The 16020-nt window shown below is 42.4% G+C and overlaps 1 protein-coding gene across 1 annotated transcript in view; it reads left to right on the plus strand.

Moving 5' to 3' along the window:
* LOC109830860 (DExH-box ATP-dependent RNA helicase DExH7, chloroplastic-like) overlaps positions 1 to 14406 on the plus strand; it is an 85012-nt gene extending 70606 nt beyond the window's left edge. Inside the window, 3 exon segments of the mRNA XM_020398221.1 lie at positions 619 to 741; positions 12611 to 12697; positions 14072 to 14406. Coding sequence (XP_020253810.1) covers positions 619 to 741; positions 12611 to 12691 — 204 coding nt within the window. The 3' untranslated portion in view covers positions 12692 to 12697; positions 14072 to 14406.

Below are 16020 nucleotides of genomic sequence, written 5' to 3' on the forward strand. Positions count from 1 at the left end.
CAGTGGAGTATTAGTATTTGTTATCATCATCATCATCCACAAGAATTTTTATCCACAAGAATTGGTGTAAGAGGGTAAAACTTTCCAGATCAAGATAAACTTGTGGTCGCAATTCGGTAGCATCAAACAAGAGTTCATGTTCCAAATATGCTATTTTTTTAGATTGTCTTATAAGGTGTTTTATTCGTTTATAGATTGATTTGAATAATGCTTTTGTCCTTTTCGTTTTTAGATTATTTACATGTCAATTTCATACCTGAACAGTTTGTTCTTAAGTTCTGATGCACCATGACATAGTTTCCAATTGATAGGATTTACGCCTCTATCAATACTAGCATATCAAACTGACTTTTGGAATCACATCCTGTCAACGGGAAGCCTTTGTTTCTGTTTCTTGATCATGTGAATCATTGGTGCATGCAGTTTCATGCAATTTTCTACAAAGAATAAATACTCATGAGTAAGTAGTCAATGGGATAGCTCATTTCATGCACAGTGATCCAGCGGTTGGAAAAGGGTCCTCCAGTGGGCTCTTTGGTGATGTTGGGAATTTATTCCTAGATTGCCAATCTTCTTAAACTTACTAAATGTGACATGTTTCAACATTTTCTTTTGCAGACAGGAACAGTCCTTATAGATAACTGGTTAAAGCTGAATGCACCCGCACAAACAGCAGTTTTATTTAAGGAACTTCGTGTAACACTTGATGCTATTTTGAGGGGCCTCATTCGCAAGCCACAGGTAGGGTAACTTCTGTTACTAAGGTATTCTGCTGTTCTCTAGGGAGTTTGTATTACTACACACAACTTTGTCCTCTAGCTGCTGGCAGCACCTCTGAATAGGAGATTTGAATTTTGCGATACAACTGTGTGATTATTTTTTCTTTCTATTATTTAGCTTCTCCTTTCATCCCTTCCTCTTATCTTATGTCACATTTTTGGTGGAAAGTGAACATATGTTAGCATATATGCCTTCAAATTCCATCCTTATCTATTTTCTTTATAACTGTCTGTTTTCTCTCACCTGGAAGTATCAGCTACGTTTCTTTGTTCACTACTGGTCTTAGTTTGATCATGGATCAAGTTTGTGAATTATGCCATTGCGGTAAGAAGCATGAGAATTTTTTTCTTTGAGTAGATCAATTAAAAGTTGCACAACAATTTTCTTTTTCCATTTTTCTTTTTGCTTGTGTTGTTGGGGGGNGATGCCTGCTCATCAGTATTTAAAGTCCTTGGACTATTGATGACCTATGTTGCATGGGTATGGGACACGGCTATATAAATGTTTATATACACATACACATGTTGTTATTGGAATTAATAATTTATATTAGATCAATATTGTTTTCATTCACGTGTTATGAGAATTAAAATGCTTATAACATTTTTATGTTTCTTTTATTACGTGAATTATAAATTGAAAACTCGCTAGCTTTTGAACTAGACATCCGAACGACCCTTTAAAATCATAGTTTAGAACTTGACCTATGTCCAATGAGTTTCTAGAGTGGATGTGAAGTGTATGATATATGATCGAAAAATATGACATGTTTTTTAAATTAAAACATGTATTGTATTATTGAGTATGTCACGCCCCGAAACTGTAGCGAAAATTTATAAATGCGAGTTACGCGACAACGACGACCCATGCATAAGACAAGTCCCGTGCACGAGTCAAGCCTGACACTTCATATCACATAGCTTTTCTAAAAACATATATAAACTTGCTGATAATAGAAGCTGAGAGCAAACTATATATATAATCGGTATTTACAATCCACAATCTCACCGTTACAAATATTTTACAACGCAAAACACATTGTTGGTTGTACATTAACACCACCGAAGATGTTTTTCCATATAAACACTTCTTAGTAATGCACAAAATAACCAAAAGTTTGGCTTATTACGTAGCTTTCTTAGATCTAAAAATAAATTTAAAATGACGGGTTGAACTAGGCTCAGTGAGAACATTTAGAGTTCCTAGGTATCTAACAAAATAATAATAATTTTTAGAAATAGTGAATTATAAGTTCTGCACCTGAAATTCCAAAAATAGCAAAATATGATTCAAGAACAATATATTATTATTATTTTCAGAAGGAATACGACATTTTAGATTTTTTTCTTATGAGCAATTGAATATACTGTAGTATACTCTAAAATTAGGCCCTTTTGAAATCAAGGTAAATACTGAGAAAGAAAACAAACTATTAAATTTGTGCAAAACTAAAAGATTACTATTTTCTCGAATTCACAATCAAATGTCAGAATTTTAAATCTCGATGAGTCATTTATATAATGCAAGAATCACTTCATAGGTCACACTAAGGCTAAATGTTGATGTTAGTTATCTAATAGGGGCTTATGTGTGGATTATTAAGGGTGTTGGGATAGTCAATCTACTTTAGATGGTTTGTTCTTGGGCTGAGAGTCCTGTCCTGCACATGAAGAGTACGTAAGAGGTTGGAATTGGGATTTTCGATGGTTCCTCCGACGATCAAGTCAGCAAAGAACTTGAGTGGAGAAGAAAAATAGTTAAGTGTTTAATTTTTTTAGGTAGAGGATTGCTTATTGTAGGCAACAAACATCAGTTTCCTTTTATAGCAGATCCGAGGGGTAGATAGGTAACATCGACCGAGTCAAGCTGGCGGCTTAGCCGTCATCTGCTTTATAGGTGTCTGTTGCAGAGGGGGATTAGTCACCTTGGCGTTCAATGTGAGGGTGACAAAATGTGCATGGCGCTGACGAGGCCCGATGAGTTATAAAGACTTTCGAGACTGAAGAAATGATGATTCTGATTATTCATTTAATGTGATGGCAATTGAGTGTCGGCAAGGGGGGGGGACACATTGCCTTCCGACTCGGCTCCATGAGAGGGGTGATAAGTGACGTCTCGCCTTGATTCTGTGCAGCTCATGATGTTCATATCGATCTATTATGCGCCTCTGCATCTAGCATTGGGTAGACCTCATACAATAACTGTCCTAGTTCTACCGTATCTTTTGTTTCATTTCTTCTGGAACAATCACAAAAACTTTTTTGATTATGGATCTACTACCAGAAAGTGGGCCGATAAGTACCGTCTTTTTAGTTGCTCTCACAAGTTGTCGACCCAAACTAGTGGAATGAAGAGGACTGGGGTCGAGTCAAATGGTGTGGGCCGATAAGCATCACATTTTTGGTCGGCCTTGCAAGTTGTCGATCTGGAGTTGAAGAGATCGGCTCAAATGGAGAGTGTGAGTGAGAATGCTTCTCAACTTGGCCCTTGACAAAAGTTGTGCCCATGCTGCTAGAGCCGTCCTGGCTAGGGCGAAGCCGAACTGAGGATTAGCTAACATTGGACGTGTCATCTCTAGAAAGAGGATTGACCCTTAGGTTATTTGTAGGATATAACACTGACCCATTTCATTCGAACTTGCCGAGCCGTGTCCGAGTGAAATTTGTCCGAGTGAAATTTGAACGTCGATTGGTGATATCCGAGGCGCATTTATGAGGAAAGCGACGGGTCACTATTGATGTGATACTCTGACGTCACTGGAGATCGTGCGCTGGCGTCGCCTCGTTTCCTCAGGGCAAATGGCATGTCAACCGAAAGACAATGCTTCGGTTCTTGAGCGGTCATTTTGCCTTCTGAGGTTGATCTCAGCCGTCTGTTTACAATCAAGTCGACCGCTATGATCTCGACACGTGCCCACCCTGGGCCTATATATATCATTTCTGCAAAGGGGTTTTGTTTACGAATTTTCTAAACTCATCTTCTGAACCATAGACTTCTTCGAGTGATTTTCGATCATATCCTCCGATGATCTTTGATGGCTTCTGCTCTCGCTATGGTCCGCAAGGAGACGAGAATCAATCTCCTGAGAAAGTTTCGCTCAAAGTTGTGCGCAACAGAGCTCGAGGCCTACTATAACCGCTATGACCTCCCCGAGCGTTCACATTGTCGACGCCAGAGAGGGCTCAGGCTGTGTATGACCGTAGAGATGTTGTCGCTCCGGTCTACCTCAAGCACTTGGAGTATGGATGCTGTCTGCCGCTCCACCCCATCCTCAGTCGTGTCTTTAAAGCTTTGGGAGGCTCGCCTTCCCAAATCAAGCTGAAATCTATTGCCATGGTGGTGGGGTTTGTGGTGATCTGCCATTGGGTTGGAGTCGACCCGACCCGACCCTCCGCATGCTCGGCCACCTTCTCAGTGTTAAGGTGGGGAAGAAAGAAGGGCTCTATTACTTTCAGAACTCGACGGCTTCAAAGTCGTCTCGAACGCTCCCGAGTCGAATAAAGACTGGAAGGAGAAGTTTATGTGGGTCTTTAGAGCTGATTCCGTCTTGTCTTCTCAGCTTGGTCGGAGATTAAGAAAGACATTCTGAAGCCGGGTTTCCTCACGACCGAAGAGAAGCAAGGGACTCAAGAACATTCGAGCCTATTCTGGGTCACGAAGGATCGAGAATCTATTTGACCCGGCAGCTCCGCGAGCGGCCGACATCTCCAGAGTCCCGTCGACATAAGAGGAAGAAATCCGAGTAGCGGTCCTGGCTATCACTAAAGGAGTCAGACGAGGCTTAGCCGGGGTCTTTGATCAGGCTATAGAAGTGACTGTCTAAGTTAGCCCTAACAGATGTCGAGGTAGCGGCAACAAATGTTGCTGAGATTGCGGCTTGGTTGGCTAGGCCAAGCGCTAGTACTGCTCAGAGCGAGAGGTCTGAGAAGAAGAGGAGAGTGCTGCGAAAAGTAAGCGGCTGAGGTCCTTTTGGGAACGTCAAGCCGACCCATGCTGAGAAGGGGGGTGCAGCAGAGGTGGCCAGTGCTGTCCTAGTCCTTGAAGTTGGTCAACATCTTCCCACTCCTCTAGACGTCTCTCCAACTGAGCCGGCCGAGGTCATCGTGGTCCTTGATGAGGAATCCCCTGCTTGGCTTGAGGGGGGAGAAATAGGGGCACACGAGCCTCTTCTGAGGCTCGGGTCGAGGAAGTGAGAAGCCTAGCCTCCTCTAATCGACTCGGGCCGCATCGACTGGGCAAGGAGCTGGCTGAGAAGTAGGCAACGGTCGAGGCACCTCTAGCTTCCGAGAGTCGCACTGGGTGGCCCTTACCCCATCGTATCGACGAGCTCGAGCCGAATGTATGAGGGGAGCTAAGGATGATGATGATGGGGTCATCTAAGGAAAGCCCTCGGTACGACATGGAGCCGTCTAAGTAGTTTAGAATCACTCCTAGATGACAACTTGATAGGAAGGGCTCGGTCTTAAAGTCTCGAATCACCCAGTCTCGAGCTCTGGAGCAGTTATATCCCTCCCGAGACAATGAAATCCTCTCGGGTATGCTTGATGTCGGCCTTCATCAGACCCTCAAAGGTTATCTCCTGCAAGGGGCTTTAGTCAAGCAGGAGCTGTTCTCCTTGCTGGAGCACGTGTGAGACCTTCACTTCAAATTCGAGGTGTTGGAGGCTGAGAGGGTGACTCGAGAAGAGGTCGAGAAGAACATTGCTGCCAAGGAGGCCGAGTTGGTGGCCTGGAGGTGGAGTGAGGGCAAGTGGCCTTGAGAAGTGGAGATCCGAGAGGAGGCGTTCAAGGGGCTCAAGGCGCACAACCACAAAAAGTAGTCCACGATCGAAAAATTCAAGGACATCGGTCATCTTGAGCATGAGCTCGATGAACGAGATGATGAGGTGAAGTACTTGGAGGATGAAATTGCGGTCGAAAGGCGAGAGCGGGGTCGTTTTCGAACGGGCTCAGCTAGCTTGCCAATACGCTGAGAGCCTCCAGGATCAGCTAAAGGAGGAGGTGGAAGCCTATGAGAATCTGAAGGAGGCGGCCCAAGTGGCATTAGAGGCTGAGAGACAACGAGAGTCGTCTCTCGTTGAAGTGAAGGCATTGCAAGATCGCGTTAGCTATCTCGAATTCGAGGCTTACCGAGTGGAGGTTATGGAGAAATACCGCAGCAACACTCTAGGCAAGGTGGAGGTGGCTCTGGCTTGCAAAGTTGGCTTCGACTTCCTCCTGGCGCAGACCCCTCGTCAGCTCAAGCTCGACCCTGATTGCTTCTACTATCCCTCTTGCATCGCCAATTGCCTTGATGCCCTTAGGGAGATAAAGAGGAAGGGAGGTGGGCTAGTATTGGATGTCGACAATTGGGATGAGGAAGTTGAGGAGTTAGGAGCGAGCTCTGCTCAAGACGAGCTAGCCGCCTGTGGATGACCAAGATGAAGAGGTTGGGTCTGACTATTACTAGACTCGTCAACCGACTCCTGCTACCGCTGCGAGGGCTCTATATATCTCTTTTGTTTTTTTAGCATTTTTTGATGCAAGTATTGCTGTACATATTTTGATATATGAATAAAATGATTACTTTTGTCTACTCGATCTATGCATCTTTGTTGCTTGTTGTGTTCATTTACAATTTACCTCGTTTCGAGATTTGTAACTGAGATGAGTCGACTTTATGCCTTGGTTTTACTCAAGAAGATACCAAGGTCTTATAAGTTAAAGTTGATCGATCAATGACGTGCCTTGATCTTATCCTGAATGGATGCCAATGTCTTTCGAGTTGGAGTCGATTGTGTTAGGGACGACTCAACTTCATGCCTTGAGTTTACTCAAAATGACACTAAGGTCTTTGGGTACGTGCATTGGGCTTATTCATGAGAATAATGCCAATGTCTTAGTCCATGGCGTGCCTTGGTTTTATCGCGAATGTGTACCAAGGTCTTTGAGTTGAAATCGGCCGTGTCGATGGTGTGCATTGGTTTTATCCCGAATGGGTACCGAGGTGTTTGGAGTCGTCCGCGTTAGGGATGACTCGGCTTCATGCCTTGGGTTTACTCGAAATTACACCAAGGTCTAAGGTACGTGCCTCGGATTTTTTCATGAGAATGATACTAAGATCTTAGTTCATGGCATGTCTTGGTTTTATCCCAAATGAGTACTAAGGTTTTTGAGTCAAAGTTGGTCGTGTCGATGGCGTGCCTTAGTTTTATTTTGAATGGATACTAAAGTCTTTGGAGTCGACTGCATTAGGGACGACTCGGCTTCATGCCTTGGGTTTACTGGAAACGACACCAAGGTCTTTAGGTACGTGCCTCGGGGTTATTCATGAGAATGATGTTAATGTCTTAGTCCATGGCGTGCCTTGGTTTTATCCCGAATGGTACCAAGGTCTTTGAGTCGAATTTGGTCGTGTGGATGGCGTGCCTTGGTTTTATCCCGAATGGGTACTAAGGTCTTTGGAGTTGACTGCGTTAGGAACGACTCGGCTTCATGCCTTGGGTTTACTCGAAACGACACCAAAGTCTTTAGGTACGTGCCTCGGGCTTATTCATGAGAATGATGCTAAGGTCTTAGTCCATGGCGTGCCTTGGTTTAATCCCAAATGGGTACTAAGGTCTTTGAGCATGCCTTGTTACGACCTTGCCGTAGTAGTGTCGGGCGATGCGCTGTTGACTGATGACTTGTGATCGGAGGTATTTTTCTCCAACTTCATCAATAAGGTCAGAGTCCGACCCTAAGACCAGTGGAATTCAAATCTTCGTCACAGTGCAACAGTTTGATGATTGGCATGCCAACTTTTACTAGAACGACCGCCTCAGTTCCATATGCTAGCTTGAAGGGAGTCTTTCCCGTCAAACTTTTGTGACTGATACAGCAAGACAACAGAATTCCCGGTAACTCCTCGACCCAGTTTTCATCCGCCTTGTCCACTTTCTTCAAACCTTGAAGTATGCATTTGTTGGCGGCTTCTACAAGCCCATTGCATTTTGAGTGTGTCGTTGAGGTGAACCTGAGTTGGATCTTTCATCCATCACAAAAACTTTGGAAACCTCTGCTGTCGAATTGAGCGCTGTTGTCGGTGACGAACGAGATGAGAACTCCAAATCTGCAGACAATTGATTCCACACAAAAATGGTGATATTGATCTCGCCAATTTTGGCCAACAGCTCAGCTTCTATCTATTTTGTGAAGTACTCAATGATAACGATCAATAACTTTCGTTGTTCAGAAGCTATTGGGAGATGTCCCAATAAATTTAGTCCCCATTGAGCTAATGGGATTTGGCTCGTAATAGGCGTGAGCTTAGTGGCTGAAGCGTGTGGCAATATTTGAGAAGAATTCGCAAGTTTTACATCTAGAGACGAGTCTTTAAGACTCGGCTAGGATGGTAGGCCAATAGTATCCATAGCGGATCACCTTTTGAGCAAGAGTTCTAGCTCATGGATGATTCCCGCAAGTTCCTTCATAGATTTCTCTTAGAACATAACTAATTTCTGCCGGTCGGAGACATTGGAGATAAGACGCCACACTACTGTTAGAGCATGACATTCGATAAAGCTGGTTATCGAGCATAGGATATCTTCGAGCATTCCTTTATAAACTCATTACTTCAGTAGCATTCTCTTGTAAGGTCCCACTGTTAGGTACTAGATGAGTGAATTCATCCAATAGGATCCCGTAGAAGTTTCGGCCTGCATAACTAAGTTTGTTGAAGCTCTCATGATGCTAGGGTTCTTGAGGGTGTCCGTGTGCATAGGTCCTGAACTATTCCCTAAGTTGGACGACCCAATCTTGGATAAGGCGTACGCCCAAGCATTGAGGGCGCGGGGGACTTGGACGATTCTGAAGTCTTTGAAGTTGCTGTAGAGCACCTTGACTTCCTTCACATACAAAATCATTCTCGAATCTTTAGCCGTATAGTCTTCCCTTATTCAATAGACAATAAGTTGGGAGTCGGCCAGGATGTAGATGAGCTCGGTTTTGACTGTTAAGGCAGCTCGAAGTCTCGTGAAGAGTGCTTGACACTCAGCCTCGTTGTTTGAGGTAGAGAATTCGAAAGCGATGGAGTGGATCTGTCAGGGCCACGCAGGACGACTACTGCTCCATTGCCTCCTAAAGATCCGTCCACCTTTAATTGCTACCACAAGGAGAATACTGGCAAATCATGCTTGGGAATGCAGTGCTTTTGAGAAAGGGCTCCTTGGTCGTCTTAGGAGTTGACTTAGGTGGGGGAACTGGCACGAGCAGAGACGGCTCGTCGTTAGCTGTGGACGCCTCTATGAAGAAGTCGGTCAAGACTTAGGCTTTTATGGTAGTCTTGGGCTCAATTTGCACATCATATTCATTGAGCTCGATTGACCAGTTGATCATCCTCCCTGAAGTGGTAGGAGAGTGTTTTTTTCAGTGGCAGATTTGTCCACACTATCACGGCATGTGCTTGGAAGCAGGGACGAAGCTGCCTAGATGTAATTATGAGAGTGAAGGAGGCATTCACGATGAGAGTATAGTTGAGTTCGACCGCCTTCAGAATCCGGTTGACATAGGATGTCGGCCTCTGGACATTGTCTTCTTGTATTAGGACAGAGCTTACTGCTTATCTGGAGATAACTAAGTAGAGATATAAGGTCTCTCTTTCTTTGGATCGGCTAAGCAGTGGCTTTGTGCTCAAGTATATCTTGAGGTCATTAAAGGCCTCACTGCACTTGGCTGTCCAACCAGCGCCTTCCTTTAGCTCATTCCTTCCTGTCAAAGTTTTGAAGAATGCGAGACTTCCTTCAGCTGCTCTGTGGCTCGGGGTTGATTTAATGTCTCGTTGGGTAATCATGAACCCAAGGAGCTTGCTCGATTGCACCCTAAAATGACATTTGGCCGGATTGAGCTTCATGCGGTAGTGTCGGAGACAAAGGTCTCTTCGAGATTCGACACGTGGGATGACGCCTGCTTTAACTTCATAAAGACGTCGTCCACGTATGCTTCCACATTACGACCGTTCTGGTGCTTGAAAATCTTATTGACCAACCTCTACTAGGTGGCTACTGTTTTCTTAAGACCAAAAGACATTACTTTATAATAGTAGGTTTCTTGACCAGTGATGAATGAGGTCTTCCCTAATCATGCTCCGCCATTAGGATCTGGTTGTATCCAGAGAAGACGTCCATGAAATTGAGCAGCTCATGGCCCGCGTTCTTGTCTACAAATTGGTTGATCCTTAGGAGGGGGTAGCTGTCCTTTGGGCAAGCTTTGTTCAAGTCAATGAAATCCACACACATCCTCCATTTGCCAAGGGACTTCTTAACCAGCACCACATTGGATAGCCACTCTGGGTACTGCACTTCTTTGATGAAGCCGAGTTTGAGCAGTCGGTCGACTTCATCTGCTGCCACCTTCTGCCTCTCGGGGCTGAGATGTCTCTTCTTCTGTCAAACCGGCTTGTTGTGTTAGTCGACTGAGAGCTCATAGCTCACAAGTTTAGGGGAAATTCCCGGCATGTCTTTGGGCCCTTAAGCAAACACATCTACATTCTCGTGTAGGAACGCGATCACATCTTCTCGTTAAGGCTCAACGAGGCTCGACCTAATCTTGACCTTTAACCCATCTAGGTTGATCGGCACTTCTTGGAGGTCTTCTACAAGAGTCGTCCACTCCCATTCGAGCACTTACTCCAGCTAAAGGCGCGTCTTCTCAATCGGTAGATCTCCATCACTCCTTTCGCTTTTATCGAGAGCAGATAGCAGGATCTGACCTCTCGCTGGTTTCCCCATAACGATCTCGACTCCTTCTGGGGTTGAAAATTTTATCATCTGGTGGTAAGTGGATGAGACCGTCTGTAGATTATTTAGGGAAGTTCTTCCAAGAATAATATTATAGGTTGACTTGATATTCATCACTAAGAGCTGTGTTTGAACCGTGAATTAGCAATGGTACTCGTCGACCGTTAGGGGGAGAGTGATCGTCCCTTATGGTAGGAGTGTCCTGTGAATCCGATGAGGGGATCTCGACAAGGCTGCAGCTTGGACTTATCAATGCCCATCTGATTGAAGGTGTTAATGAACAGGATATCAGTGGAGTTTACTGTGTCGACCAAGATCCTCTTGACCTGAAAGCCATTGATCTCAACCGATATGATGAAAGGGTCGTCATGAGGCATCAAGAATCAGCGTTGCTGAAGGAGATGAGTTGATCTGTCCTTGGCTTCTTTTTACATAAGTTGACGTCCAACGCTTGTCTGGCATACTTCTTCTGAGCGTTATTGGATATTCCTCTCGTTGCTAGGCGGCCGCTGATGGTGTTAATAACGCCTCGATTGATGGTTTTTGCGCGCTGCTTGTCTTGCTGATGCTGGGGATGAAGTGACCTGCATCGAGACCTCCTGTCTGACTTTCGTGGAGCGGATTCTATCCTGTCCCGCTGAGACACAAGTCTCTTCAAGAATCCCTCCATGGAGCGTTATTGGAAATTCTCTCCTATCGGACTTCCGTGGAGCGTTATTGGACATTCCTCCTGCTGTTGGGCGGTCGCTGATGGTGTTAATAACGCCCTGATTGCTGGTTTTTGTGGGCTGATTGTCTTGCTGATGCTGGGGACGGAGTGACCTGCATCGAGACCTCCTGTCTTACTTTCGTGGAGCGGATTCTCTCCTATCCTACTGAGAGACAAGTCTCTTCAAGAATCTCTTTTGTATTAAGTCCTCAATATATCTCTGGAGGACTTAGCAATCATTAGTGTGATGGCCGTGGTCTTGATGGTACCGACAAAACTGCCTGGTGTCTTGAGATCGAGAGTCTGTCTTCATGCGGGCAGGAGTGGAATTGAGATACCCTTCTTTCTGGACCATGTAAAGGGCTTGTGTGAGAGAGATGTTGAGGGCGGCTTCTTGGCGGCTTCTCTCCTTTGGTCTCTTCTGTTGGCCATGTTTGGCTTGGAGTCGGTTATGGGGGAATTCTTCTCCGCCTTCTTTTTAGGAGAGGACTCGGTCCCCACAGTGGGTGTTGCCGTCACTGTAGTTGCTTTTGCTTCTCTAGCCGTCTTCTTATGGGCTCGGGCTTCTTCGGCATCTATGAATTCTCGGGCTTTGGCCATCCACTGCTCATAGTTGGTGACTCGGTCTGCAATGAGCGAGTAGGCCAATTTGTTGTTCTGTAGACCTGCCAAGGTTACGGCCATGGCAACCATGTTGCTAGGGTCGTCAACTTCTAGCCTCTTAGTTTGGAACCTCTTGTTATACTCCCTGAGGCTTGAGGCTTTCCCCAGGTTCTTGTCTCATCTGTAGCAAGACGTGGGAGGGCTTCTTCTGTTTGGAATTAGTCAAAAAATATTGTGTAAACTTTTGACTGAGCTGCTCAAAGCTATTGATGGACTTCTTGTCCAATGACTTCCACCACATTTTGGCACTTCCCATCATGGTGATGGGGAAAACTCTGCAAATGATTAGCTCCGACACTTGTTGCATGTTCATCAGGTTATGGAAATTTTGTACATGCTCCACTGGGTCTCCCTCGCATTTGTATTTCTCAATATGAGGCATCTTGAATCGGGCTCATCACGATCAATGCTATCTACTTGTTTTCTAGTTATTCACAATCGTGATGCTCTGGAAGCTGGACAATTGAAGTTTTGAAGGAATTAGCTTCTTGTTTCTAATTATTTAGATTGTTATGCTCTTGCGTCCATGCCTGTTTTACTAGCTATCTAAGTCATATTTCTTCAATGCCTTCTTCTGTTCTTTTATATTAATGGGCCAGGTTTCAACAACCTTATTTTCAATTGGGTTACTATAGAAACATTACTTCCAATTTTCAGCTTTAAAATCGCTGTTCTTCTACTGATGTATGATTTTTCTGGCTTAGATCTCAATAATTGCCAATAATGAAGTGGTGAGGTCCATCATTCATCTGTTGCTTGAGGAAGACAAAGTTCAGGGTTCTTAGACGAAGGTAGTGGACTGTTCTTTTGAAAATAAAATACTTCTATTGGTCTTTCTTCAAGAATTATAATATGCGATTGGTGCTCCATTTTAACGTTCCTGGGTTCCTCTGCTATATATTTTGGGCTTACTTTGGTCCAACTATGAGAAACTATGAGAACCTATGTTACCCAGGTATTTCTATCATGAAGCCGTACCCATAATCGACATGTACTCATACCCAAACTTCATGGACACTTTTTAGATATATGCATACATTCGTTCAAATATGTATTCAATTATACAATATATGTTTTAATTTGAAACACTTGTCATACATTTCTTGGACATATATCATACACTTCACGTCATTTCTTCAAACTCGTTACCCATTAGACATGGATTGGGTTTGTTTTAGCCCATGCCCAAGTTCAAAAACCATGATTTTGAAGGGTCATGTGGGTGTCTACTTAAAAAAAGAGCAATTTTCAATTTATAGTAATCAACATAATGAAAGAAACTTAAAAGTGTGATGAGAATTTTAATTCTAATAACATATGAATTGAAAAACAATAATGATCTCATGTAAATAATTAATTTCAATCTATACAGAGAAAAATGGATATGTTTGGTATAAAGCACAAATTTCCTGCTTAATAGTAACATGACTCGTTTTCATCTACTCATTCAAATGGTCCCCACTTGAAAATAACCACTCACTAATTATCCAACCCCCACCACACACACACACCCCACCCCACAAAAAAAACTCAATTTTTTTAAAAATAAGTGGTGAAACCTTTATGGAAAATGATATAGCTTTTGGATAGTTTGTGTTTGGCCACTCTTTTAGGCCCTCCTTTGACTCCCCATTTTGAGTAATACCCTGGGCCCTTCTTCATTTGATGGAAATCCATTTTTATGGTTTTAGTTCTGAAGAAATCAAATGCAAGCTAGACCCCTTAACAGTTGTTTCATCTGGCAATCAGTTGGCTTTCAGGAAGCAAGCAGTTTTAAATTGTTATATAACCTACTGACCTTATCAGTAGGATGCTCTGATACCATTTGAGGTCAGGGGTCCTTTATATAATTGTAAGTAAACCTTTGTACCAAATTATTTTTCTTAATTAGTACTTAGTAAATTGTATATTTCTGGCTAAACTGGAATTTCATGCTAAGTGACCTGTACAGAGCAACTGTTTGATCATTTGTTTTATTGTTTGCATTTGACATCTGAGATACATGGTACGTGTGCTGAACATATAACCCATTCAAATCAGATTACTCCATCACGGTGTAAGATATCCCAATGTTTATATTAGGCAGGTCTTTTTGTACTATGTAACCTTTCAGATATGGACGTCCTAGTACTTTATATTATTCATTCATTTTATTTGTGATGCAGATATATTCACAGTGCCAATAATAGCCAGTGTGATTCATTTCGGAGAGTGGAAGTAAAGAGACCTATATGTACTGAGAAATTCAGGAGAATAGGTTGTTGAATTTACTCCAATTAATATCTCCAAATGTATACGCTAACTTCACGTTGGAGGTCGCGAGGTCATCTAATCATATTCGCTAGTGGTTAACAAGACATTGGTGGAATAAAGGTTCATTTGGAGAAATTTATAGCATATTTATATAGGGAATTTAGAGAGAACTGAATCCTTGTAATATCTAAAGGATGTAAAACTAACGGGATTAAGCTTCAAATCTGAGTATCAAGGTTATACTTAATGTCATTTAGCGTATCCATTGGAATTACTCTAAATAATTGAGAGCTAGTGAAAGGTGATATGTGAATGAAGCGAATTAGTTGTTAATACCAACATCAAATTTGAAGTACATGTAGCATAACTAGCTTTTGTCATCTTTTTAATGGCAAGTCTTTTGTAAACATAACTAATCATCTTGTTTGTATATCAGATGTAATCAAATTTTTTGTTTTAATCCAGCTGTGTCGTGTTATGCATTTGTTAATTTTTATGTTGGACTTGAATGATAATATAAGGGTTATCAGTTAAATAATAATTAATATATGGGAACTTTGGGGCAGATCTAACCAAGAAGAGGTCGTGTAGGATTCAGTACAGTACTAGTTTGAAATCTTGACCGCAAAACTTATTATTATTATTTTTTCCCTCCCTTAATCCGCACCCATTCTAATTAATTTTAGTTTTTCTATCGAGACATTATTTAAGAAGGAAAGTAGATGCTCGTAGATCATTAAATTTAACAATTGAACAAATGCCAAGCTTAAATAAAACAATGGACAAACATAGGCAAGAATGAAACAAAAGACAAGCGTATAAGCGCTCACAAAAGCCATTGGCAACACTCTTTATGAAAACTTCTTGGCTGATGGGCCAATTTGGTCCTGACATTCGGCCAATTTGGTCCTGACATTGGGCCAATTTGGTCCGGACATTGGGCCAATTTGGTCCTGTACCCTACGTTAGTTACAAACTAAGTTCTTTTTTCAGCATCCATTAGATTTTAGGTGTTGATTTTTTATTTATGAGAATATTACCCTTAAATCCTCAATGACATAGCAATAAATATCCACATACTTTATTAAAATGTAATTTATTTTGGAGTTATGCAGCAGAGAACGTCAAAACATGTCCGAAGCAGGTTAGAAAAAAATGTTAGATCTACATCATAAACTTGAGATCTAAAACCATATAGCCATGATTAATTCAAAGAGATTAACAAGGATCTAAAAGAGCGGAAGCTTATACCTGAATCCATTGCTTGATCTTGATTTTGGGTTTTGGATCTTCTAACCTTAGGGTTTTCTCCTTAGCCGAATTTCTCTCTTAGATGGGGTTGAAGAGAATTAGAGAATGTAACCCTAGGTTAGGGATCATAACCCCTTATTTATAGATGTTGTACTTTTGTAATTTAGCCCCTCAATAAATTACAATTACAACCTGGTATCTGCACATATAACCCCATGACTTATTTAAATACCAAATTAACCCAACTTAATTGATCACTTTAGTGGGTTATCCTGAAAGATAGCAATACACATTGATTAATCATATGTGCCCACAAATAGATTTATTAGATTAAATCCAACAATCTCCCACTTGGGCACCATATGATTCCTTAAATTGTGTATAACCTTATGAGCTCAAAAATTGCTATCACTGAAATGGTATTTCCGAACAATCTCGTCCATTGACTATATCAATATAGGATCAAAGCGGCATTCGTCACATTTATCGTGACTCGACCCATCAATGGTCACATATACCAATACAATCAAATGACATAGATCAATCATGGATGTGCAGCATGAAAATTACATGCAATGTGATCAGTACATGTCTATTTTCAACTGGTCCT

This window comes from Asparagus officinalis, chromosome 2, assembly GCF_001876935.1.
Source record: "Asparagus officinalis chromosome 2, Aspof.V1, whole genome shotgun sequence".
Lineage (NCBI taxonomy): Eukaryota > Viridiplantae > Streptophyta > Magnoliopsida > Asparagales > Asparagaceae > Asparagus > Asparagus officinalis.